General features: G+C 42.9%; 1 protein-coding gene across 1 annotated transcript in view; it reads left to right on the top strand.

Annotated features, from left to right (window-relative positions):
* The window catches only part of TASOR2 (transcription activation suppressor family member 2), a 164,933-nt gene that overhangs the window by 45,135 nt on the left and 98,352 nt on the right, over positions 1 to 21,446 (top strand). The window contains exons 6-11 of the mRNA XM_030215595.1: positions 1,752 to 1,889; positions 1,994 to 2,121; positions 2,229 to 2,248; positions 2,379 to 2,478; positions 9,091 to 9,191; positions 12,533 to 12,636. Of these exons, the coding sequence (XP_030071455.1) occupies positions 1,752 to 1,889; positions 1,994 to 2,121; positions 2,229 to 2,248; positions 2,379 to 2,478; positions 9,091 to 9,191; positions 12,533 to 12,636 (591 nt within the window). The remainder of the gene's footprint in view (positions 1 to 1,751; positions 1,890 to 1,993; positions 2,122 to 2,228; positions 2,249 to 2,378; positions 2,479 to 9,090; positions 9,192 to 12,532; positions 12,637 to 21,446) is intronic.

Here is a 21,446-nt window from a genome sequence, read left to right as displayed (position 1 = left end):
ACGCTTATGCAGCATCCACTGTCAAAGCGGTTTCTTAAAGGAGTCCTGCACCTGTACCCCCCGCTTCGTCCATCAGCTAGGTGAACAGACTCTTAAAGTTCTGTTTTCTAGTAGCCATAACTTTTTCTATAAAGTTTTCCTCTTCAAGCAGTGTTTCCTAGTAGCCATTGCAGCAAGTAGATCTATGTGTGGAATACTTCTACGGTTGGTAACTTCTTTTCGGTCTGCTGTAGTTTAAAGTTTTCACCTTTCCCAATCGGTTTTTTCTTATTGGTTTTGTCCTTCTAGCCAGTAGGCGTAAAAGTTTTTCATTGTTTCTAACCCACTATATCGCGAAGGATCAAGGAAATGAGAATGTCTATTTCTCTTCTGGCTGAGAGGGCAGTTCCACAGCGTATTACAACATATTCCACAACTTCATAAGCGGGCTCTATTCTTACTACGGCGATTTTTGGTGCTCTCGGTGCACATTGGTAAGTTGGCAACTTAGTCCTAGTTTCATTTTATTTTGCTCATTGGGACACACTACATGTTAGTTGTCGCCAGGTGGTCTATGCAGCATGAACATTTCTCTGCAGTTTTCATAGGGTCCCTCCCGTCAGATTACTGCTTTGGTACTTCCCATCAGTCCAATCCTGGTCCGGTCCGGAGGGATGCTAAGGAAGGAGAAATTAGATCTTACCTGCTAATTTGCTTTCCTTTAGTCCCTCCGGACCGGACCAGGCCCCTCCCATGTTCTCTCTACTCTTTAGCTTCTTTTATTAAGTAGGAAGTGTATTCAGTAGGAAGTGTATTCATTCCTTTACGATTCGTGGAACAATACTATATATATACAGAACTTTACGTGGTCTATACCACTTCTCTGGTGGTTGCTGGTGAGCTCAATTGTTGGAATCTATCTATAAAACCTTAAATACGCCATACCACTTCTCTGGTGAGAGTTGTGGCTGAGCTCAGTTGCTGGAATATCTATAAAACCTTAAATATGATTTACCACTTTTCTGGTGAGAGTTGCTGGTAAGCTCAGTTGATGGAATATATATAAAATCTTAAGTGGGCCATACCACTTCTCTGGTGAGAGTTGCTGGTGAGCTATAAGACAAGTGAGCCATACCACTTCTCTAGTGAGAGTTGCGGGTGAGCTATATTATACGTGAGCCATACCACTTCTCTGGGGAAAGTAGCTGGTGAGCTATATTACATGTGAGCCATATCGCTTCTCTGGTGAGAGTTGCTGGTGAGCTATAGTACAAGTGAGCCATACCACTTCTCTGGTGAGAGTTGCTGGTGAGCTGTAATACATATCGGGCCATACCACTTCTCTGGTGAGAGTTGCTGGTGAGCTCTGATACTTGGCATTGCCGAGTGCTTTGTGGCTGCTAGGATTCCATACGGCACAGAAGGTCTTTCTTTCTTTCCTGCTTTGTTATTCAAATACTGAGGCTAAGGTCACATGGCCAGGGCTCCTATTGGCTCTCTAGAGTCAGAGTTTTTTCTCAGTCTCCACCTGCTGGTAGGCGAGCACAACCCATCAGTCCAATCCTGGTCCGGTCCGGAGGGACTAAAGGAAAGCAAATTAGCAGGTAAGATCTAATTTCTCCTTATTATTCATGTGTTACTTTTGGACTGGTTAAGCTTTTAAAAAGTTCAAATACATAATTATATTTTGCTGGTCAACATAAGGAATGATGTCAGGGTCTTGGATTGACTTCAAATGTATGAGCCTTTTTTCACCTGCATCCTTGTTGCAGGGAAAGGAGAAGGTGGTACCTGAAAATTATACCTTGAAGTACACAGCCCCATCTCCGGGCTATGACTGCCATGTATCGGCAAACATCGGCAAAGTTACTGCAAAGACAAGTCATTTTCAAGCATTTGAGCTAAATCAGGTATAGTAATCCATAACTCAGAACCGAGTGCGTCAAAATGTGTTGCGTGTGAATGTATTAAAGGTGCATTCTTTCAAGTGAGTCTCTTCTGCCTTTCTTTGCAGTATTATGTCTATGAATTTCACAACAGTGTCACTGTTAAGCGACCGAGGCAAATCTGTCCTTATGCAATCATGGCCTTCCAATACACTGAGCCTAAACGAACAATAGCAATTTTAAAGGACAAAGTTATGTAAGAAGCTTTGATCATATTTTTTTTCGTGCTTTTAAAAAAAATGGTCCTTTTCCTTTTTCTATTTTTTTTTTAAACATTTTTCTTTTTTCTCCTTTGTCTTTAAGAATTGGACACAAGAATCAAGGTGAGATGGACAGTATTTTTAAACTGTACATTTTTGGGTTCTGGAAGATCACTATGCTGTAATTTGCAGCGGTGGTGGTGTGTGTGTGGTTTTGTTTTGTTTTTTAACCATTTTCTCCTTTTATCCTCAGTGTATTACAGTGCCTGGAAGGGGCCTCTTATTGTTCAGGGTCAGCTGGTGTGTGATATAGTACTTCAGTCACTGCACACTTCTGCCGTCCCAGCACAGTTGTGAGTATATGAGGTTTTACTTCTAACATGGCTACATTCTTGACGTTCCTGTTTGATTCCATTATAGCAACCTCTCTCTTTCCCCTCCCCCCTCAAATCCCCAATACGTTTTTGTGAGCCCTAGTCCTGGGTGGCCAATATCTCCACATCAAGAGCCAAGGAATCAGAGTGCATGTTTGGCAGAGTACTTTACTGTTTGAGGATAAGAGGGTGGGGGTGGGGAATCTGCCCTTCTGACCTAACTCCTTTTACGATTATCAAGTGGGCCAGTTCACTCGCAGGCAGATGATCAAAAGCAAACACCTGCGCTAGAGGCTATTAGCTCCAGACTAGCGCCGGCGTTTGCTACCGCCCCATGATTAGAGCCCTCGAGCGCGTGAAACAACGCGCTTCAGGGCTCTTAGCTCAAGTAGCATGCAAATGCATTCTAAACAGGGCTCTTAGCACAAGTAGCTTGCAAATGCATGCTAATCAGCACTTAACGCATTCATCCCCAATGATCAGCGACCAGCGCGCCAAAGATTGGGTTGCTGGCCGCGACAAACCCTACACCAGCTCCGAGCTGGCGTTAGGATTTGCAAATCATTGGGGGAGGAATGGTGAGCCCTATCCAGCATTCATTTGCATGCTGGCAGGCCCCCATTCCCCCCTACAGCAAACCTGCCAGCGAGGGCAGTTGAGGACGTCCAAAATTTGGATGGTTCTGTGACGGGGCAGTTGAGGACGTCCAAATTTTGGACGTTTCTGCAATGGGCAGTTAAGGACGTCCAAAATTGGATGTTTCTATGAGAAAGACGTCTTTCTCATAGAAACATCCAATTTTGGACGTCTTCTACTGCCCCGTCACAGAAACGTCCAAATTTTGGACGTCCTCAACTGCCCCGTCGCTATACCTCCGACACCCCTTTGAAATTTGGCCGTCCCTGCAACAGGGCAGTTGAGGACATCCATCTTCCGATTTAAAGATGGGTGTCCTTCTCTTTTCATTGGTCTCCAGCCCAGACCTGTCAAACATGTGCGGGAGGATTGTGCTGAGCGCATGCTCAGGCACAATTCTCCCACACTTCTACCCCATGATCAGAGATAATTGCGCTGCTTAAATTTGCATGCATTGTCTCTGATCATAGGTCTAATAGCGCCCCGCACTGCTCCAGTGCTGTTTGAGAGCGCTGTTTGGAACAGCGTGGGGCTTTTGATCATCTGCCTGTCAGTCTCCCCTGGATCCTAAGTTTCTGTCAATCTCTTTTTTTTTAAACATTTCTCCCACCATCACCAACAGCCTCTGTTACTTTTATCTTCACCAGCAGACAGTAACAGTAGTAGCATAATCAGCAACTGCTCTCTTCTTGCGGGTCTGTTACACAACCACTGACCTCCTCCTCCTTCTCCTGTTGGCCAGTTCAGAAGTCAACGTTGTTCCTCCTCCTCTTCCTCTCAGTGGCCTGTGTGAACCACCAAATACTATTGCCACCACCTCCTATTAGCCTGCATGGGCTAAGACCACTACTGCCACCTTTTCCCTTCAGCCTGTTCTGGCTGTCATTGCTTTTGCCACCAGGGTCGTGCTTTTAAGCTGTAAAAACCTGAGGGAATAGTCCAGTTTAGGGAATGAAGAACTTTTGTGTGAGAAAAAGGAGAAGGACTTGGGTATGATCGTATGTGATGATCTTAAGGTGGCCAAGTGGGTAGTTTTATTTGATATCCTGCCCATGAGGGAGCCTTTCAGGATGCTTTAAAAATGGTTAAATATATAATGAATGAAAGGAACTACAATATATATTGGGACAGAGAGAAAAAAAGAAATAGACATTTAATAAAGAAGATGGGGGAGGGAGAAGCATCAGGCTGAGCAAGGGTAAAAGTCAGGGGAGAGCATGCCACAGAAGGAGGCTGCCCCGTGTTGCCTCTCTTTTCCTCCCCCCCCAAACACAATTACCAGATCTGCACCACAGGCTACAGCAGTGCTTATCAATATTTTTGTGGCCGTGACCCCATGATCGCAGCCAAATAAAATTGTGCAATTCCCAGAAATATTATGCACCTATGGAGAAGCCCACCCAGGTCTTGACACTCCCCCCCCCCCAAAAGACAGGTTTTGTAATCTCATTTGGGATCCTGAGCCATAATTTAGGAAACTCTAAGCTACAAACTCTTCAAGGGTCACCACTCACAACACCCAAGTAGAAAAACATTGTTTGTTCTGGTTGACATTGTGTCAACAGCCAAAGGGCGGAAGAAGCAGAGTCATCAGTGGGCCAGTTTAGACACAGTAGAAAAGGTGACAGTGAAAGCTTCTAAACATCCTTGACTGTTACTATGGAGCTGTTTTAAACTAGTTCTCAGGCTTTCTAAGGTCTAGATCATGCCAAGTGAAACAATCAAGTACAATTTCATCAGCATAGTCCCCTGTTTGTAGAGTGCCCCAGGGCACTCCATTGTCCCTCATTCTATTTAACATCATGTTGATTCCATTAGGCAATTTACTGGAGAAATATGGTCTCCCAACATTCATTTGTGCAGATGATACCACCATCTATATTCAATTCACTAAAGAAATAAATTAAATTACTCATATCATTAGATAGATGACTGTCTAATGGAATCTTGGGCATCCAAAATTAAAACTCAGCACAGATAAAACTAAATTCTTAATAGTTACTAATCCTCATCACGCTATAATAAATCTTAAATCATTTACCATTGAGAACATCACATAAAGAAAAAATTTCCAACATACGCAAAACAATGTCTCATGAAAACATTAACCTTGATACCTTCCTTGATGAACTAGACCCACACTCTGGAGAATATCCAGCAGATCGGTCTTGGTCAAACTTCACCCAGACTACGGACGAAATAGTTGCACAGGTAACCAGAAAGCTCTCATCTGCTCATTGTCAACTCGATGCATGTCCCAACTATTTAATGAAATCACCACCTGACCGATTCATTGCAGATCTTACAACCCATCTAAACTACATGTTCCAACAAGGCTTATTCCCCTTGGACAAAAGCAACGTTTTACTTACACCATTACCAAAAGATACCAAGAAGAAATAAAATGATATCATAAGTACATAAGTAATGCCACACTGGGAAAAGACCAAGGGTCCATCGAGCCCAGCATCCTGCCACGACACCGGCCAATCCAGGCCAAGGGCACCTGGCAAGCTTCCCAAACGTACAAACATTCTATACATGTTATTCCTGGAATTGTGGATTTTTCCCAAGTCCATTTAGTAGTGGTTTATGGACTTGTCCTTTAGGAAACCGTCTAACCGCCAACTATCATTCTGTGGCATCCATCCCACTGACAACAAATTGATGGAAATTATGTTAGCCAAACAACTCACGGAGTATATCGACAAATTCTCAATACTTCATGAATCACAATCCAGTTTCAGACCCCTCCATAGTACAGAAACTGTACTGGTATCTCTCCTTGCCAAATTCAAGCAAGAATTTGCACTAGGTAAAAACATTCTCCTACTTCAATTCGACATGCCTAGCGCATTCAATATGGTAGACCACAACATACTACTAATATACTCGATAGGATAGGAATTGGAGGGAATATACTCAAATGGATCAAGGGGTTCCTAACCACAAGGTCATATCAAGTAAAGTCAAACTCCAACATCTCTCCACCCTGGAAAACCGACTGCGGAGTACCTCAGGGATCACCTCTCTCACCCATCCTTTTCAACCTAATGATGATCCCCTTAGCCAAGTCTCTTTTCAATTAAGGCCTTAACCCTTTTCTGTATGCGGATGATGTCACAATATATACATACCTTTCAAATCGAACCTTTCAGAAATCACCAATATAATAAAAAAAATAGCCTAAGCCTAATGGATACCTGGGCTATGACATTCAAACTAAAACTCAATAAAGAAAAAACATACTGCCTTATTCTTTCATCTCAACATTTTACAAACTACCCCACAGCCATACATACCCCGGAACACACTCTTCCAATCTCGGATAACCTGAAAATCCTTGGCATTATTATTGACAGCAACCTAATGCTAAAGAACCAAGCCACCGCCATTGCAAAGAAAATGTTCCACACAATTTGGAAACTCAAATGGGTAAAACAGTTCTTCCCGAGGGAAACTTTTCGCAACATGATTCAAATAGTGGTATTAACACATGTCAATTACTGCAATGGAGTATATACGGGTTGCAGGGAACATATCCTAAGGAAACTACAGACTGCTCAGAATAAGGCAGTCAGGCTTATCTATGGAAAATCTAAATTTGAAAGCGCAAAACCCCTCCGTGAAAAACTACACTGGCTACCAATCAAGGAACGTATCGCTTTCAAGATTTGTACTTTTCACAGAATAATACATGGTCTAGCTCCGAGCTATATGTCTGAATTAATCGACTTACCAATTAGAAACACAATTGAATCAGCCAGAACATACTTAACTTTTCACTTCCCAAGTTGTAAAAGCTTGAAGTATAAATCAGCATACGTGTCAAGTTTCTCTTACACATGCACAAAGCTCTGGAATTCTCTACAAAAACGCCTGAAATCTACGAATAATCATCTAGAATTCTGAAAAAAACCTAAAAATTCACCTGTTCAAGAAGGCATACCCCACAGTATCTGACATAAATACCGAATAATGAAATATGGCATTTTAATCAGGAAACGGACAGTTTTCAACCCCGACGCATGATCACACCCTTATGCTGACTCTGTCCCATTAAACCATGTTTGTCTGTGTTCCATAATTTTATTCTTTATAACAGTTTCTACTGTTTTGCCCCGCATTGAAGTTAGGCTTATCGGTCTGCAATTTCCCAGATCACCCCTGGAACCCTTTTTAAAAATCGGCATTACATTGGCCACCCTTCAATCTAAAGATACTATGGACGATTTTAACAACTGGTTACAGATCAGTAACAGCAGACCAGCAATTTCATGTTTGAGGTTTTTCAGTACCCTAGGGTGCATGCCATCTGGTCCAAGTGATTTACTACACTTTAATTTGTACTGAGTTTGGCTCAATACGTCTTCCAGGTTCACTGAGATTTTTTTAGTTCCTCCACATACTCCTCCTCGAAATGGTACATGTAGATCTCTTACATCTTCTTCCATAAAGACCAAAGCCAAGAATCATTCAGTCTGTCTGCTATGGCCTTGTCCTCTCTGAGTGTCCCTTTTGCTCCTTCATGATCTAAAGGTCCCACAGATGACCTCTCAGGCTTTCTGCGCCTGATGTACCTAAAAAAGTTGTTACTGTGAGTTTCTCTTCCTATTCTCTTTTAGCTTCCTTTATCAATGCTTTGTATCTAACTTGCAAGTGCTTATGTTGATTCATATTTTCTTCATTTGTGTCCTTTTTCCAATCTTTGAAGGATGTTCTTTTGGCTCTAATAGCCTCTTTCACTTCACCTTTTAACTATGCTGGCTGTAGTTTTCTCTTCTTTCCACCTATGTAAATACGTGGAATACATCTGGTCTGTGCTTCCAAGATGGTATTTTTAAACAATGAGAATTATTTAATGGAAGACCTTTATAGCAAAATATGTTGATAAAACAAAAAACACAATTAAAGGGAAAAATTATTGTTATGACCCAAAATATCAGTCCAAACCAAGGGCACAGTAGCCTATTAACTGGGTAAAGAATATCCTGTGGATAAATGGTACCTGCTGTTGCCCTTCTTAGGCAGAAATCCATTTTTAGGTGCACATGAAGGCATGGGCATCGTCTAGTTTCCATTTGTACGTCACCTTTGCTGTGTAGTGTGTATCTTTGTGACTGCGAGGGTCCTTGTGGTTCTTCTGTTGTATCATCGACATTGTGAGTGGAAGAGTGGCCTAGTGGTTAGGGTGGTGTACTCTGGTCTTGAGGAACTGAGTTCAATTCCCACTTCAGGTACAGGCAGCTCCTTGTGACTCTGGGCAAGTCACTTAACCCTCCATTGCCCCATGTAAGCCGCATTGAGCCTGCCGTGAGTGGGAAAGCGCAGGGTACAAATGTAACAAAAATAAAATAGATACTATTGGAGATTCTACATGGAATGTTGCTACTATTGGAGATTCTACATGGAATGTTGCTATTCCACTAGCAACATTCCATGTAGAAGGCTGCGCAGGCTTCTGTTTCTGTGTGCAGGACGTCAGACTCACAGAAGCCTGCGCGGCCACATTGGTGATCTGCAAGGGCCGACTTCTACATGGACTGTTGCTAGTGGAATAGCAACATTCCATGTAGAATCTCAAATAGTAGCAACAGTGGAGGAGTGGTCTAGTGGTTAGGGTGGTGGACTTTGGTCCTGGGGAACTGAGGAACTGAGTTCGATTCCCACTTCAGGCACAGGCAGCTCCTTGTGACTCTGGGCAAGTCACTTAACCCTCCATTGCCCCATGTAAGCCGCATTGAGCCTGCCATGAGTGGGAAAGCGTGGGGTACAAATGTAACAAAAAAGTAGTAGACAGTGCCATACTTTGTATTATTTGAATATTGTCACTGCTGTAATTGTGTATTTCTTATATTTTTTTTACTGTACACCGCCATGAGTGAATTCCTTCAAATGGGCAATAAATCCTAATAAATAAATATTAATGCTACTGGTTTCTTTGTTTTTTCCTAGATCAGATAAACTTGAAGTCAAGCACATTATGCGCGTGTCTGCACTAAAGAAGAAGCTACCAGTGGGTGTGTTTGAAAAAAGCAACTTCATAAAGAAAGAGGGTAAATTCTGCACATCTCTTAACACACCAGTCTTAATTTCCAGAGGGGTAGCTGTGTCAGTCTATAGGTGCAAAAATGACAGAGGTTGATTGCAACTTTTACAGACTAATTTTTATTTATTTATGCATTCTTGTATCCCACTATTATCCAAAACAGGTTTCGGTTCATAGTGGCTTACAATTTACAGTTAGGTGAAACAGAAGCATTACAGGGCTAGAGTTTGCCTCGTCAGATTCAAGATCTTTTAATTTAATAAATCATATTCTTAGCTTCCGTTCCAGACCAGTCCAGACAAATTGGTTATATCCCCTTGCCAACAGATGGAGGTAGAGGGGAAAATAAAAGTTCAGAGGTAACATCAGTCCCTGTATATGGGGCTGATGCTGCCTTGCAGTCTTCAGTATTTCTCCATCTCCGGAAAATGATGCAGACATGATCTAGGGAATCTCAAAAATGCAAAAGGGGCAGAGGGTATATCAAAATTGCTGGAGGAAAATCTGTCGGTAGACGGAAAATAAATCCACAGCAATGCATACTTTATCACTTATAAATAAATCATGTATCATTCCATTCAGAATGTTATTGTGCTCAAATAACCTAGGAGGCCAGCAAGGATCTAAAGATCCTAAGTCAAGCCTCTAAATTCATCAATCATTTGACAAGTGTCAAAACAAAAAGCAGTGACTTGATATATAACATGTGCTTACACTATATACTTTCTATAACATTGTTTTTTGTACAAATAATCCAAGTGCATTTATCTTGAATACAAGTCCTGGGTCCTGACATGGGAACATTTATTTCAAATGGATTATTAGAGATGACAGTAGGTAGACCTAAATAAAGAACATTATAATGATCAGCTGCGACAATATCAGCATCTGAACCAACAAAGCAAAAGATGTTTCATCAAAATAAGATCAAATTAGACGAAATTGTCTCAATTAAAAACAAAAAAAGGTTTTTTTTGCCAGAGATGATTTATCTGAGGCTTTAAAGAGTAATGAAACTAGGGTAATTCCAAGGACTCTTGTCATCTATTGGTAAAGATATACCAGAAGACATATGCACCCAAAACTATTGTACTATCTTAGCAGTCCTAAACCAAAAGACTTTAGTCTTATTAGCATTCAATTTCAACATGTTAGTCAATGTCCAATGCTGGATCCTATCCATACAAGAAGATAATCTGTTGAAGGTGTCACCCAAATTATCAAGAGCTGGACTAGAGTGTATAATAGTCACTCTGTGCTGTAATCCAGCCCCTCTTCTTCTTGCTCCTGCCCTTGCCTGGCTGCAGAGTTCACTTCCTTTTTATGTACAAACTAGTAAATAAGGCCCGTTTCAGAGAAAAATGAAACAGGCGCTAGCAAGGTTTTCCTGGGAGTGTGTTTGCTTGAGAGAGTGTGTGTGAGAGTGACTGTGTGAGTGAGAGAGAGAATAAATGTGCGAGTGTATGTGTGTGTGACAGAGAGAGAATGTGTCTGTGAGACAGAGAGTGTGTGTGTGAGGCAGAGAGTGTGTCGAGTGTGTATGTGAGACACAGTGACTGTGAGAGAGTGTGTTGCACACAGATGCACTGTGTGTGAGAGAGAGTGTGCGAGAGTATGTGTGCAATACACAGACTCTCTGTGAGTTCAAGAGAGTGTATTTGAGCGAGTGTGTGAGACCGACTGTGTGACACATAGAGAGTGAATGTGATTCAGTGTGAGACATAGTGTGAGAGACTGTGTGAGAGAGAGAAAGACACTGACTGTGAGAGAGTGTGTGTGAGAGAGTGTGTGTGTGACAGAGATACCTCCCCCCTCCCTCTGTGGTCTGTGGACCCCCTCCCCCATCTGAGGTCTGAGGACCCCCTCCCCCTCCCCCCCCCTCCTGTGGTTTCAGGTCTCCCTGCCTCTCCCCCCCTCTGTGTGGTTTGCATCACCGTGCGAGTGTGTGTGTGACAGAGAGAGAGTGTGTCTGTGAGACAGATAGTGTGTGTGTGAGGCAGAGAGTGTGTGCGATTCTACTGTCTCCCCCTGCCCCCCTGCAGCCACCCAGCGTTTCTGCTCTCTCCTGTCCCCCCCCCCCCCCCGTCACCCAGCGAATCTGTTCTCTTCCCTGCCCCCCCTTCAGCCACCCAGCAATTCTGGTCTGTCCCCTGGCCCCCCCCCCCAGCGATTCTGCTGTGCCCCTGCCCCCCCCAATCTTCCTCCTCTGCATCCACCCAGCGATAGTGCTCTCTCCCCTGCCCCCCCCCTTCAGCCACCTATCGGTTTTCCTCCTCTCTCTTCTCTCTATTTAAAACGTACCTCCAGCGTTGTTTTGAAGCCTCCGAAAGTTCCAATGTTTGTGTAGTGGTGTAGATCGATGTCTGCCCTGCCCTCGCGTCAAACGTGATGCCATTGATGGCATAGAGATGCGATTGGTTGATTTCCATTGCTCCGCCCTTGACGTCATCACGTTTGACGCGAGGGCGGGGCAAACACTCATGGGCAAATTTTGATCTACACCACCATGGATTTAGAACGTTGGGACTTGTGGAGACTTCGTTAGAACGTTGGAGGTGCGTTTTATATAGAGAGATATAGTCCTGGTTATGACTGTCAAAAGCCTGTAGTAGTAATACTTACGCCTCCAAGGCCTTGCACTGTTTGACAAAACTAGCAAGCATCAAGTTTAAAGCAAAGGAAGTGGTTCTTTGCAGGGCTAACCTGGAGAGCTCCTTGCCACAGGAGAGTGAGAAAGGAAATGATATATTCTTTCAAACATTGGTAGTGTGCCACTGTGGGAAATGCAATGCTGGGCTAGACAAACTGGGTGAGACTACAGGCCTACCAGTTCTGAAACCCAGAGAGCAGTTTATGCATATGGACTGAAGCACAATGAAGGAATAATTTTATAACAGGGCCCTATTTAATAAAGCAAAGAAACAAACTACATACACTTTTAATTTTACGCCTGATTTTATAAAGGCATGATGCTGAAGTGTGCCTTTTATAAATATAGATTGCTAGCATAACCCCCAAGTAGTGCACAAATGCTTCCACAGCTGCTGCAAGACAGGTGCAGCCTTCTACATGTAGTCTCTGTGGGCACATGTGTACCTTGCAGCTTTGCCCCTGCAATGCCCAAACTATGCCCCCAGAAATAGCTATGTGCAGTCTGTGAAAAAGCGTGTGACCTTGTCAGCACATGTACTTGCACACATGTGTAAACAAGCTGTGCAAGTTTGTAACAGCCATTTTCTGCTTGCAAAACATGGTTTACACGTAGGAAAATGTTTTATAAAAATTACCCCCTATATTATGTTCTGTTTTTGATAGCTTTTACGTATTTGCTTTCCCCTTCCCTTTCAGCTCATCATCAAGGCATTTATTGCAGTTTGTTTGAAGTGATAACAACAAATCAGAAAGAAGACAAACTGAACCAATTAATTGGCAAAATGAAGGAGAAAGATTTGGTAAGAGTGAGAAATTCTGTTAGCTAAGACATTTTTTCTTTTTAAATTTCTTTATTAAAAGTAGAAAGCATAAGCAATCTCACACAGTACTTTAAAGCTAGTAGCTGCCACCAGCCTGTACAAAAAGATAGCCAATCCTACCCCAGACCGTCCCCTCCCCCCTTCTGAGGAATGAGATCCAAAGCAGAGGTATTGCTCCTAAACAAGTTCTAGAAAGCCTCAGGGGAACCATTCTGGTGTCTCGCAAACTAGTTTTTCCCCCTCATACTGATGTAGTTGGATTATATTTATCAGATGTCTAACAGATGTCTAACAGGATGAATTACTGAAAGAGATATTCCCATCCCCACCAGTACTGGCCTTCCGACAGCCACCCAACTTAAAACACAAGCTAATCAGAAGTAAACTCCCAACACAGACTGAAAAGGAACAGAAGGGCACACTTCCCTGTAATTTATCCAGTTGCAAACTATGCCAAAACATTTCACAGGACCCCACAGTCATCCACAAAGGAAAGATATTCAACATAAAGGAATCTTTCACTTGCTCATCTTCCAATGTGTGGTATATATCATTCAGTGTAAAAAATGTAACGAAGGATGCTATATTGGAGAAACAGGCCAGATGCTTAAGACAAGATTCAATTTACATAGACATCACATGAACAATACTGGTGTCAGTAGGGCTCCCACCCCTGTTGGTCAGCATTTTACAGGACCAGGACACTGTACCAGTGATTTCACAGTGAGAATCCTGAAAGGTAACTTTAAAACCATACAAGAACGTAAGACCTTTGAAGTCAGAATGATTGAATATTTTAACACCCAACAGAAAGGACTTAACAAGGATCTGGGTTTCCTAGCCCATTGTAAACCATAAAGCTGTATTTCTCTGTTGATCACCCTCCCCTCACCTATCCACACCCATCCTGTTAGAATATCAATGATATGCTTTGATGTCCCCATGCATACCTCCGACCCACCCCCATCCTCCCACCCTGTCAGACTGTCATAGTAATGCTTGAATGTTTTCACTTATACACACTATCAGCTAGCACATTTGCTTATTTCCGATCTGAGGAAGAAGGGCAACCTTCGAAAGCTAATCAAGAAATTTATTAAGTTGTGTCCAATAAAAAAGGTATCATCTTGGAGAGGAAGTGACGTCACCGATGAGATCGGTAGCTTAAACTTGAAGCTCCGCGGGGACGCGAAGTAATTCGCTGATAAACCCCCCATATTGGACGAATACTATTTTCACTGTCGACAGGTTGAACATACCAGACTTCATGGCAGCCAGAAAGAAACTTTCAAAATTTAAATACACGGCGGATTCGGCGAAAACGGGAGGCAGAGAGCAGAATGTGGTGCCCCCGCGAGTAAGGAAAATGGCGCCGGAGGAACCCGAGACGGAGGATGAACTCGAGGAACGAAGCGGCAGAGAGGGAGAGATCGAGAGAAGTGAAATTATAAAATGGTTCCAAGATTTGAAATCGGAGATGATCAATACTAGAAATAGTATTCACGCAGCTGTCAAAGAGTTGCGGGAGGAAGTAAAAGACATTGGCAATCGCATGGGAGAAACAGAGGAACGCATGGACGAAATGGAAATGGAGGTGCAGAGCATGTCGAAAAAAATTAAAGAAGTGAAACAGCAGCGAGATGAGTTGGAGATAAGGCTGGAAGACCTCGAGAATCGCTCTCGAAGGGGGAACCTGCGATTTAAGGGGGTGCCTGAGGAGGCCCAATATTTAGAAGCTACGAAAGTGGTGCAAGAAATTTGTAACTTTATTTTGAATCAAGGAGGAGACTCCCAGGAATGTGCGGACAAAACTGAAATTAAAATTGATCGAGCGCACCGGAGTCTGGGACCACAGCGGGGAGAGAACCCCAGAGATATCATCGCATGTTTTCATGATTTCCAGGTGAAGGAGACTGTGTGGAGGAAAGCTCGAGCTATAGGTGACATACAATGGAAAAGTTTCAAAATACAGATCTTTCAAGACCTGGCGAAATCCACTCTACAAAAAAGGCGGGAATTCCGCGAAGTGACGAGATATCTGCAAAAAACTGGTCTGCGCTACAGATGGATCTTCCCCAGCGGCCTCATGGTCACGGTGGGGAATCAGACCAAGAAAATTCAACATCCGGCGGCAGCGAGGAAAATACTAGAGAACATGGGATGTGATGATATGCCGGAAGAGCTACGAAATCCCAATGTGGAAGGCAATGGAGAGAACAATTCAAGTCCAGGCAGAAGGCACCCCCAGGGGACAAGGGGCGGTAACACTAACAGAATGCGGAAGGAGCGTGGTGTGGAGCAGCAGGGGGACACTTGAATGGACTAAAGCTGTAGGGCTACGGCCCAGGCGTAAAGTTTAATCATTTGAATACTGGTAGTAAGTAAGACAAAACTGGTAATGTTTAACTGATTATATGTGTATGATTGGGAAAGAGTATATTGGAGAGAATGAAGGGGACTGAAGGTTTTATTGTGGGGAAGGGGGGGAAAAAGGGGGTTGAGATCCCGGGGGGGACGACACTTCCTTAGGGATAATCTGGCAGCTAATAGCAGCAGCCATTGGGGGGGAAGGGATGGGGGGGGGGGGGGGGGGGGGGGGGGAGGGGAGGGGGAAGAGAGGGCAAGATCACAGTGGGTTCATGGAATGTAAATGGATTGAATACACCTGAAAAAAGGAGAATTGTGAGTAGGGAGATATCAAAAATGCAATGGGACATTATTATGATGCAGGAAACGCATATCCAAAGGAAAGATGTTAGGCTTATTCAATACAAAGACATGGGCCAGAACTTTATACTGGCAGACCCTAGAGGTGGTAAAAAGGGAGGTTTGGCAATTTACATTAAAGAAAAGGTACCTTTTGTTCACGAGCAAACATACCTGGAAAGCCAGGGAAGATGTATTGCAGTTAAGGGAAGGATCAATGAACAACTAATCACGCTAGTCAATATATACGCACCCAATGAGGGACAGGGCGCGTTCTTTGAAAAATTGAGATTGGAATTGATACATTTTGTACAGGGAGAAGTGATTGTTGGAGGGGACTTCAACTGGGCACTAACAGACCTTGACCACTCTAAGGGTAAGAAAAAGGGTGGAGTTTCAGCAAACACGACAAAATTACTGAATCTGTTCAGGGATCTGGATTTGATAGATGTATGGAGATTGCAGCACCCAGGGCAGAGGACATACACCTTCTATTCGCATGCTCAACAAACGTATACAAGGATAGATGCAATTTGGGGCTCCCGTAATATATGGGGGGAGGTAGGAGATTCTAATATAGGGAGTATTCATGTATCGGACCACGCCCCTATTTGGGTATCTTGGAAGGGTTTGGGGAGAGAAAAAGGACACACTTTTTGGAGATTGAATGAATCTCTGCTTGACTCAGTGGAGGACTGTGAAGCTGTCAGAAGGGCGATACAAGAATATCTAGCCTACAATGATAAGGGGGATGTAGCAGAAGGGACGCTCTGGGATGCTCTTAAAGTAGTGGTAAGAGGACATTTGATCAAAAAAGGTAGTCAAAGAAAGAGGGAGGGGCGGAGGCGGGAATTAGAAGTAAGACAAAGATTAGCGGCTTTGGAGACCCAGCATCAAGGAGGACAATGCCCTGAGGTCCTGTCAGAACTGAGGGAATGTAGGGCTGCTTTGCAACAAATTCAAATAAAGCAGATGGAATTTCAAAGGAAGTTGGCACAGCAAAAGTTTTTTGAATATAGTAACAAAGCGGGACGGATGTTGGCGCGACATCTCCGCAGGCGAAGAGTGGGCAATACCATAGTGAAACTTAAAGGGGAGGGGGATTCATTATTGTACCAAGACAAAGAGATGAGGGATAGGTTTGCCCAATTTTATGAAGCTTTGTATACCAAAGAGAGTGTGGCATCGGGAGAACAGATTAAGGAATATTTGAGCGGGTTAGGACTGCATGCACTCACCGAAACACAAAAAGATTTTTTAGAAAAGCCGATAGCTCTAGATGAGATAGAAAGAGTCATTAAAGGTTTAAAAGGTGGGAAAGCGCCGGGGTTAGATGGGTACACAGCCAAATTCTACAAGTTGATGAATAAGGAGGTAGGGCCGTTATTGGTACGGGTGGGGAATGAATGCTTTACATCGGGGAAGCTGTCGAGCAGTATGTATGAAGCAGGAATCTCAGTGATTCCCAAGCCGGGGAGAGATCCCACACTATGTGCATCTTATAGGCCCATATCCCTCATAAATATAGATATTAAAATACTAGCCAAGGTTATGGCGGAGCGAATTAACAAATTTCTGCCCCAATTAATCCATGAGGACCAATCCGGCTTTGTCCCACGCAGGCAAGTAGCGGATAATATAAGGAGATCTTTGAATATAATATGGGAGGCCCAACGTAGAGGGGGGGATTTTGTACTCTTAACAACAGATGCAGAAAAGGCCTTTGATCGGGTTGAATGGCAGTACTTGTGGGAGGTGTTGGAATTTATGGGGTTTGGCCCAAGGGTTTTGACATGGATGAAAGGACTATATGCAACACCAAAAGCTCGTATAAAAGTCAATGGGGGATATTCGGACCAGTTTCAGATACAACGGGGTACACGGCAGGGTTGTCCTCTGTCGCCCTTGCTCTTTGCGTTGGCAATAGAGCCGCTTGCACAGAGGATTAGGGAAACGGCCAGCATTGAGGGGATCATGGTGGGTGATCGAGAACACAAAGTGGCACTTTTCGCAGACGATATTCTTTTTTATGTTAGTCGCCCGGAAGAGACCCTGCATAATATCTGTAGGGAGCTTAAAGCGTTCGGAGCTTTTTCTGGTTTTAAAGTTAACTATGATAAGTCTGAAGTGCTGGGCATTATGTGTCCCACTGTAGATTTGAATAGTATACTAACCAGATTCTCTTTTAAGCATGCCAAGGAGAATTTTCGATACTTGGGGGTATGGCTCCCCAGGAACCTTGACTCTTTATATGGGATTAATTATGTTCCCTTGATTAGAGAACTAAGATCAGATTTAAGCAGATGGAAGAATGGGCTGCTGTCATGGTGGGGTAGAATAGCGGTCATCAAGATGAACTTACTACCTAGGTTGTTATTCCTCTTTCAAACGTTACCACTGGAAGTACCCTCGGGAACCCTGAACAGATTACAGTCTGATATGTCGCATTTTGCCTGGGGAGAGAGAAGGGCGAGACTATCTAAGCGAATTATGTGGAGTGGAGTGGAAGAAGGAGGGAAGGGGATGCCCAATATTACATGGTACTATCAGGCAGCACAATTGAAGCAGGTGGCGGAATGGAGTAAGGGGGAAAGGGCGCCAGTGGCTGTATTAGAGCAACAGCTGGAACCTAGGTGTAACCTGGAAAGGGGTCTGTGGGGATCTGGAAGGATGTATGGCTCCCGCAGGGGAACTGGTAATCCTTTTATAGGACATTTGCTACATATATGGGAGGTACTAAAACGCAAATTTAAAAAAGGAGTTAAAACATCTACTATGGCGCATATTATTCATGAAGTTGAGTTCCCAGCTGGTGCAGAGGGGGGTACCTTTCATGAATGGTATAAAAAAGGCCTGAGGAGATTTAGAGACTTGATGTCCGATGGAACATTAAGGACATTTGAGACACTAAAAAGGAAGTTTGCTTTGCGTGCGCCAGATAACTATGCTTATCTGCAGGTCAAACATTATATGAGTAAACAGGGGTGGCTACAGGGGGACCAGAGGGAGAGGGAACCCTTAGAAAACATTTGGGTTACACTAGAGGTGGGAAAGAGGGGCATTTCCAAATTGTACAATTATATTAGAGGTAACACACTGACTAAACTATCCTACATGAAAGCATGGGAGAAGGATCTGAACTGTGAAATGAGTGTGACAGAATGGGAAAGGATTTGCAAAGAGGTAAAAAAGGCATCCACGTGTGTACTAATAAAGGAAAATGCCTACAAAGTTTTAAGCAGATGGTACTATACTCCAGACAGGGTAAAAATGATGTATGCTAATGCCTCCGACAGATGCTGGCGATGTGATAATGATCTTGGTAATTTTATGCATGTGTGGTGGTCCTGCACATCTATTCGTTCTTTCTGGGACGATATAATTCTGTGTCTGACCTCTATTCTGGAGACACAGTTTATAGCGGAACCAAAGTGGTGCCTACTAGGGTGGGGAAATAAAAGGGGCAAGAAATGGCAGAAGCGGCTTAAAAGACTTTGTTTATCAGCTGCGAAGCTGGAAATAGCAGCCCACTGGAAAAAGAAAGTGGGTCCTACGTTTGTTGAGTGGAAACTAAGGCTCCGCACCATAATGGGACTTGAGCAATTGACGGACAAACGAAAGGGCAGATTTGACCCGAAGGCGGAGGAATGGAAACATTTAGAGTGTTTATGGACTAATGCAACTACAATACAGTGTATTCAGCCATTAAGTGGAGAGGGGGGGGAGGGAGGGGAGGAAAATTTATTATGTCTTCAATAGTTTATATTGTAGTACATTTCATTAAGACTTGTTGCACAATGGGTAGTCGATTCTGTGATTGTACTTATGAATAAGGTGATTAAATAAAAAAATTTTGTTTCAAATTAAAAAAAAAAAAAAGGTATCATCTTATTTTCTTTTCCATGTTTTATTTTGTTTGATTTCTATTAATAACAGAAATACGAAATGATTGGCTGTTTTGGGATTTTTTTTCAGTAGGGTTTGGGACATTTACTATAATTGGAAACTTCAAATTATAGTAAATGTCCCAAACCTCATGAAAAGAACCAGCCAACCATGTTGTATTGCTGTTAATTCAGACGTTTGTTAAATATAATCCAACTTCCTCAGTAATATGTCTGATGGCTAAGACTTAATGCAGGGATCTGGGAAGGCTGTTGCTTTCTAGCCGTCTTAGATAAATCTTCTTGCTTAAAGATTATACCCCATTTGGTGCTCGTAGTCTGATTTTTATTTTTCAGAATGCTGTTAGAACTGATGCTGGAAGCTGTTATGAGTTTAAAGAACAATCCTTAAAGCCGTGTACTAGTCCCTTCAAATTAACACAATTAAGGATTTCATTTTCTTAAAACCCATAACAGTCTGCAAATAGTTTATAACCGAATTGTTTTGGTTTTTTCTTTTCAAATCTGAAATTAGCATTAATCATTTCATTGCATTAATGAACATTCTTATAACCTTTGCATGCAGTGAATGTCATGGGGTGCATGGTAAGCAGAGCAGAAACCAAATGATGTTGAGTGATTTGCTTTCTGGGTAGCACAGAGAGAGAGAGATGGGCAATTTTAGGGGCCCTTTCACTTAGGCGCCTAAGCGTGTCCAGCGCACGTCAATTTGGAACCTCCGCCTGGCTAACGCGTGCCCCGGGTGGTAATTCCATTTTTTACGTGTGTCCAATACGTGTGGCAGAAAATATTTTTTTATTTTCTACCACGTGGCGCTAACCGGCAGTGTACACGTGCTGACAATTACCACCCGGTTAACGTTTGAGACCTTAATGCTAAGTCAATAGGTGGCGGTAAGGTCTCAGGCCCAAAATGGATGCGCGCCAATTTTAATTTTGACACACACTCCATTATCAGCCAGAAAAAAGGCCTTTTTTGCAGGTACACTGAACAATGGACCTGTGTGCATCCAGTACACGCGCCTACAATAGCACAGGACATTTTTTGGCGCACCTTAGTAAAAGGACCCCTTAGATACCAGAAAGCCAGGTAGCATGTTATTGAGAGAGAAGGAGCAGCAGAGAAAATGTGGATTCTGCTTTGTCTGGACTTACCTCCTCGATTTGTGACTGGTCTTGGACGTCGGTGAACAGCTGAGACTGTTTCTGGTTGCACAGAATTTTACCAAGCGATTAAGATGAAGGTTTTTGGAACATCGAGGTAATATATTTGAGTGAAGCTGTACATTAGGCAGGTATTAGGAAGGCGAAACTCGATGATAAAATACTGGAGGAATGAAAAATGTTGCCAGATAAGATGTTGAGTGTGGTTCAGGCTGCGAGAAGGTGTTTTCTAATCCGTGTCTCCAGCACTGTGAGCTACTTCTGCTTTCAGCTCCTGATCTCCAGTCTCTGCTGTTCTGTTTACTTTCACTTTCAAGTGCATTGCTAGGGAAAATGAAACAGAAACTTATGTCTTCTGAGAAACCTTAAGACAATAAAAAGTGCAGTGCTGAGTCAGACAAGCAAAGCTGCTAGTTCAGGGTATTCATAAGCAGCCTTTAGATCCTGGTAAGAAAATCTATTTTATGTCTTTTATTATGGCAGCAAAAGGTTTTACTACCCAAGCCTGTCTGGTTTATAGTTAATGGTCCTGTCCTCTGCTAACTTGGCCAAATTATTGTTAAATCTAGCAGCCTTGGCTGCATCCACAGCTTAATTGTGTGTTGATTAATACTTTTTTTTTTTTAAGATCTGCTAGTTCTGGACAGACTTATATTTTCAACACTAGCTACAGTGTTTAAATATAATCTATATATTTAGTTTGCTATCTGGATACCTATCCTGATAAATTTAGGGCAGCCTTTCACCTCGCCTATTTACCCAGATAATTATCTGGAGAGCAGACTGAATATCACCACTGTCTGCGGCTCCTTTCCAGGAAAGCCCGTATTCTGCCCACGCTGTTCCCCGGCATTGTACAGATTATGCTGAGGTGGCCTGGAAGGGTTTTCAGCTGAAAATCCGTGCATAGTGCCAGCTAGATAATGGCTGCTGTTATCCCAGATACATGCTTTGAATATCGATTCCAGCATTTTTTTTGAAAGATTAAATAATTAACTTGTTCCATAGTATTTAT

This window comes from Microcaecilia unicolor, chromosome 10 (assembly GCF_901765095.1).
Source record: "Microcaecilia unicolor chromosome 10, aMicUni1.1, whole genome shotgun sequence".
Taxonomy (NCBI): domain Eukaryota; kingdom Metazoa; phylum Chordata; class Amphibia; order Gymnophiona; family Siphonopidae; genus Microcaecilia; species Microcaecilia unicolor.
This window is presented reverse-complemented; position numbering and strand designations above follow the sequence as displayed.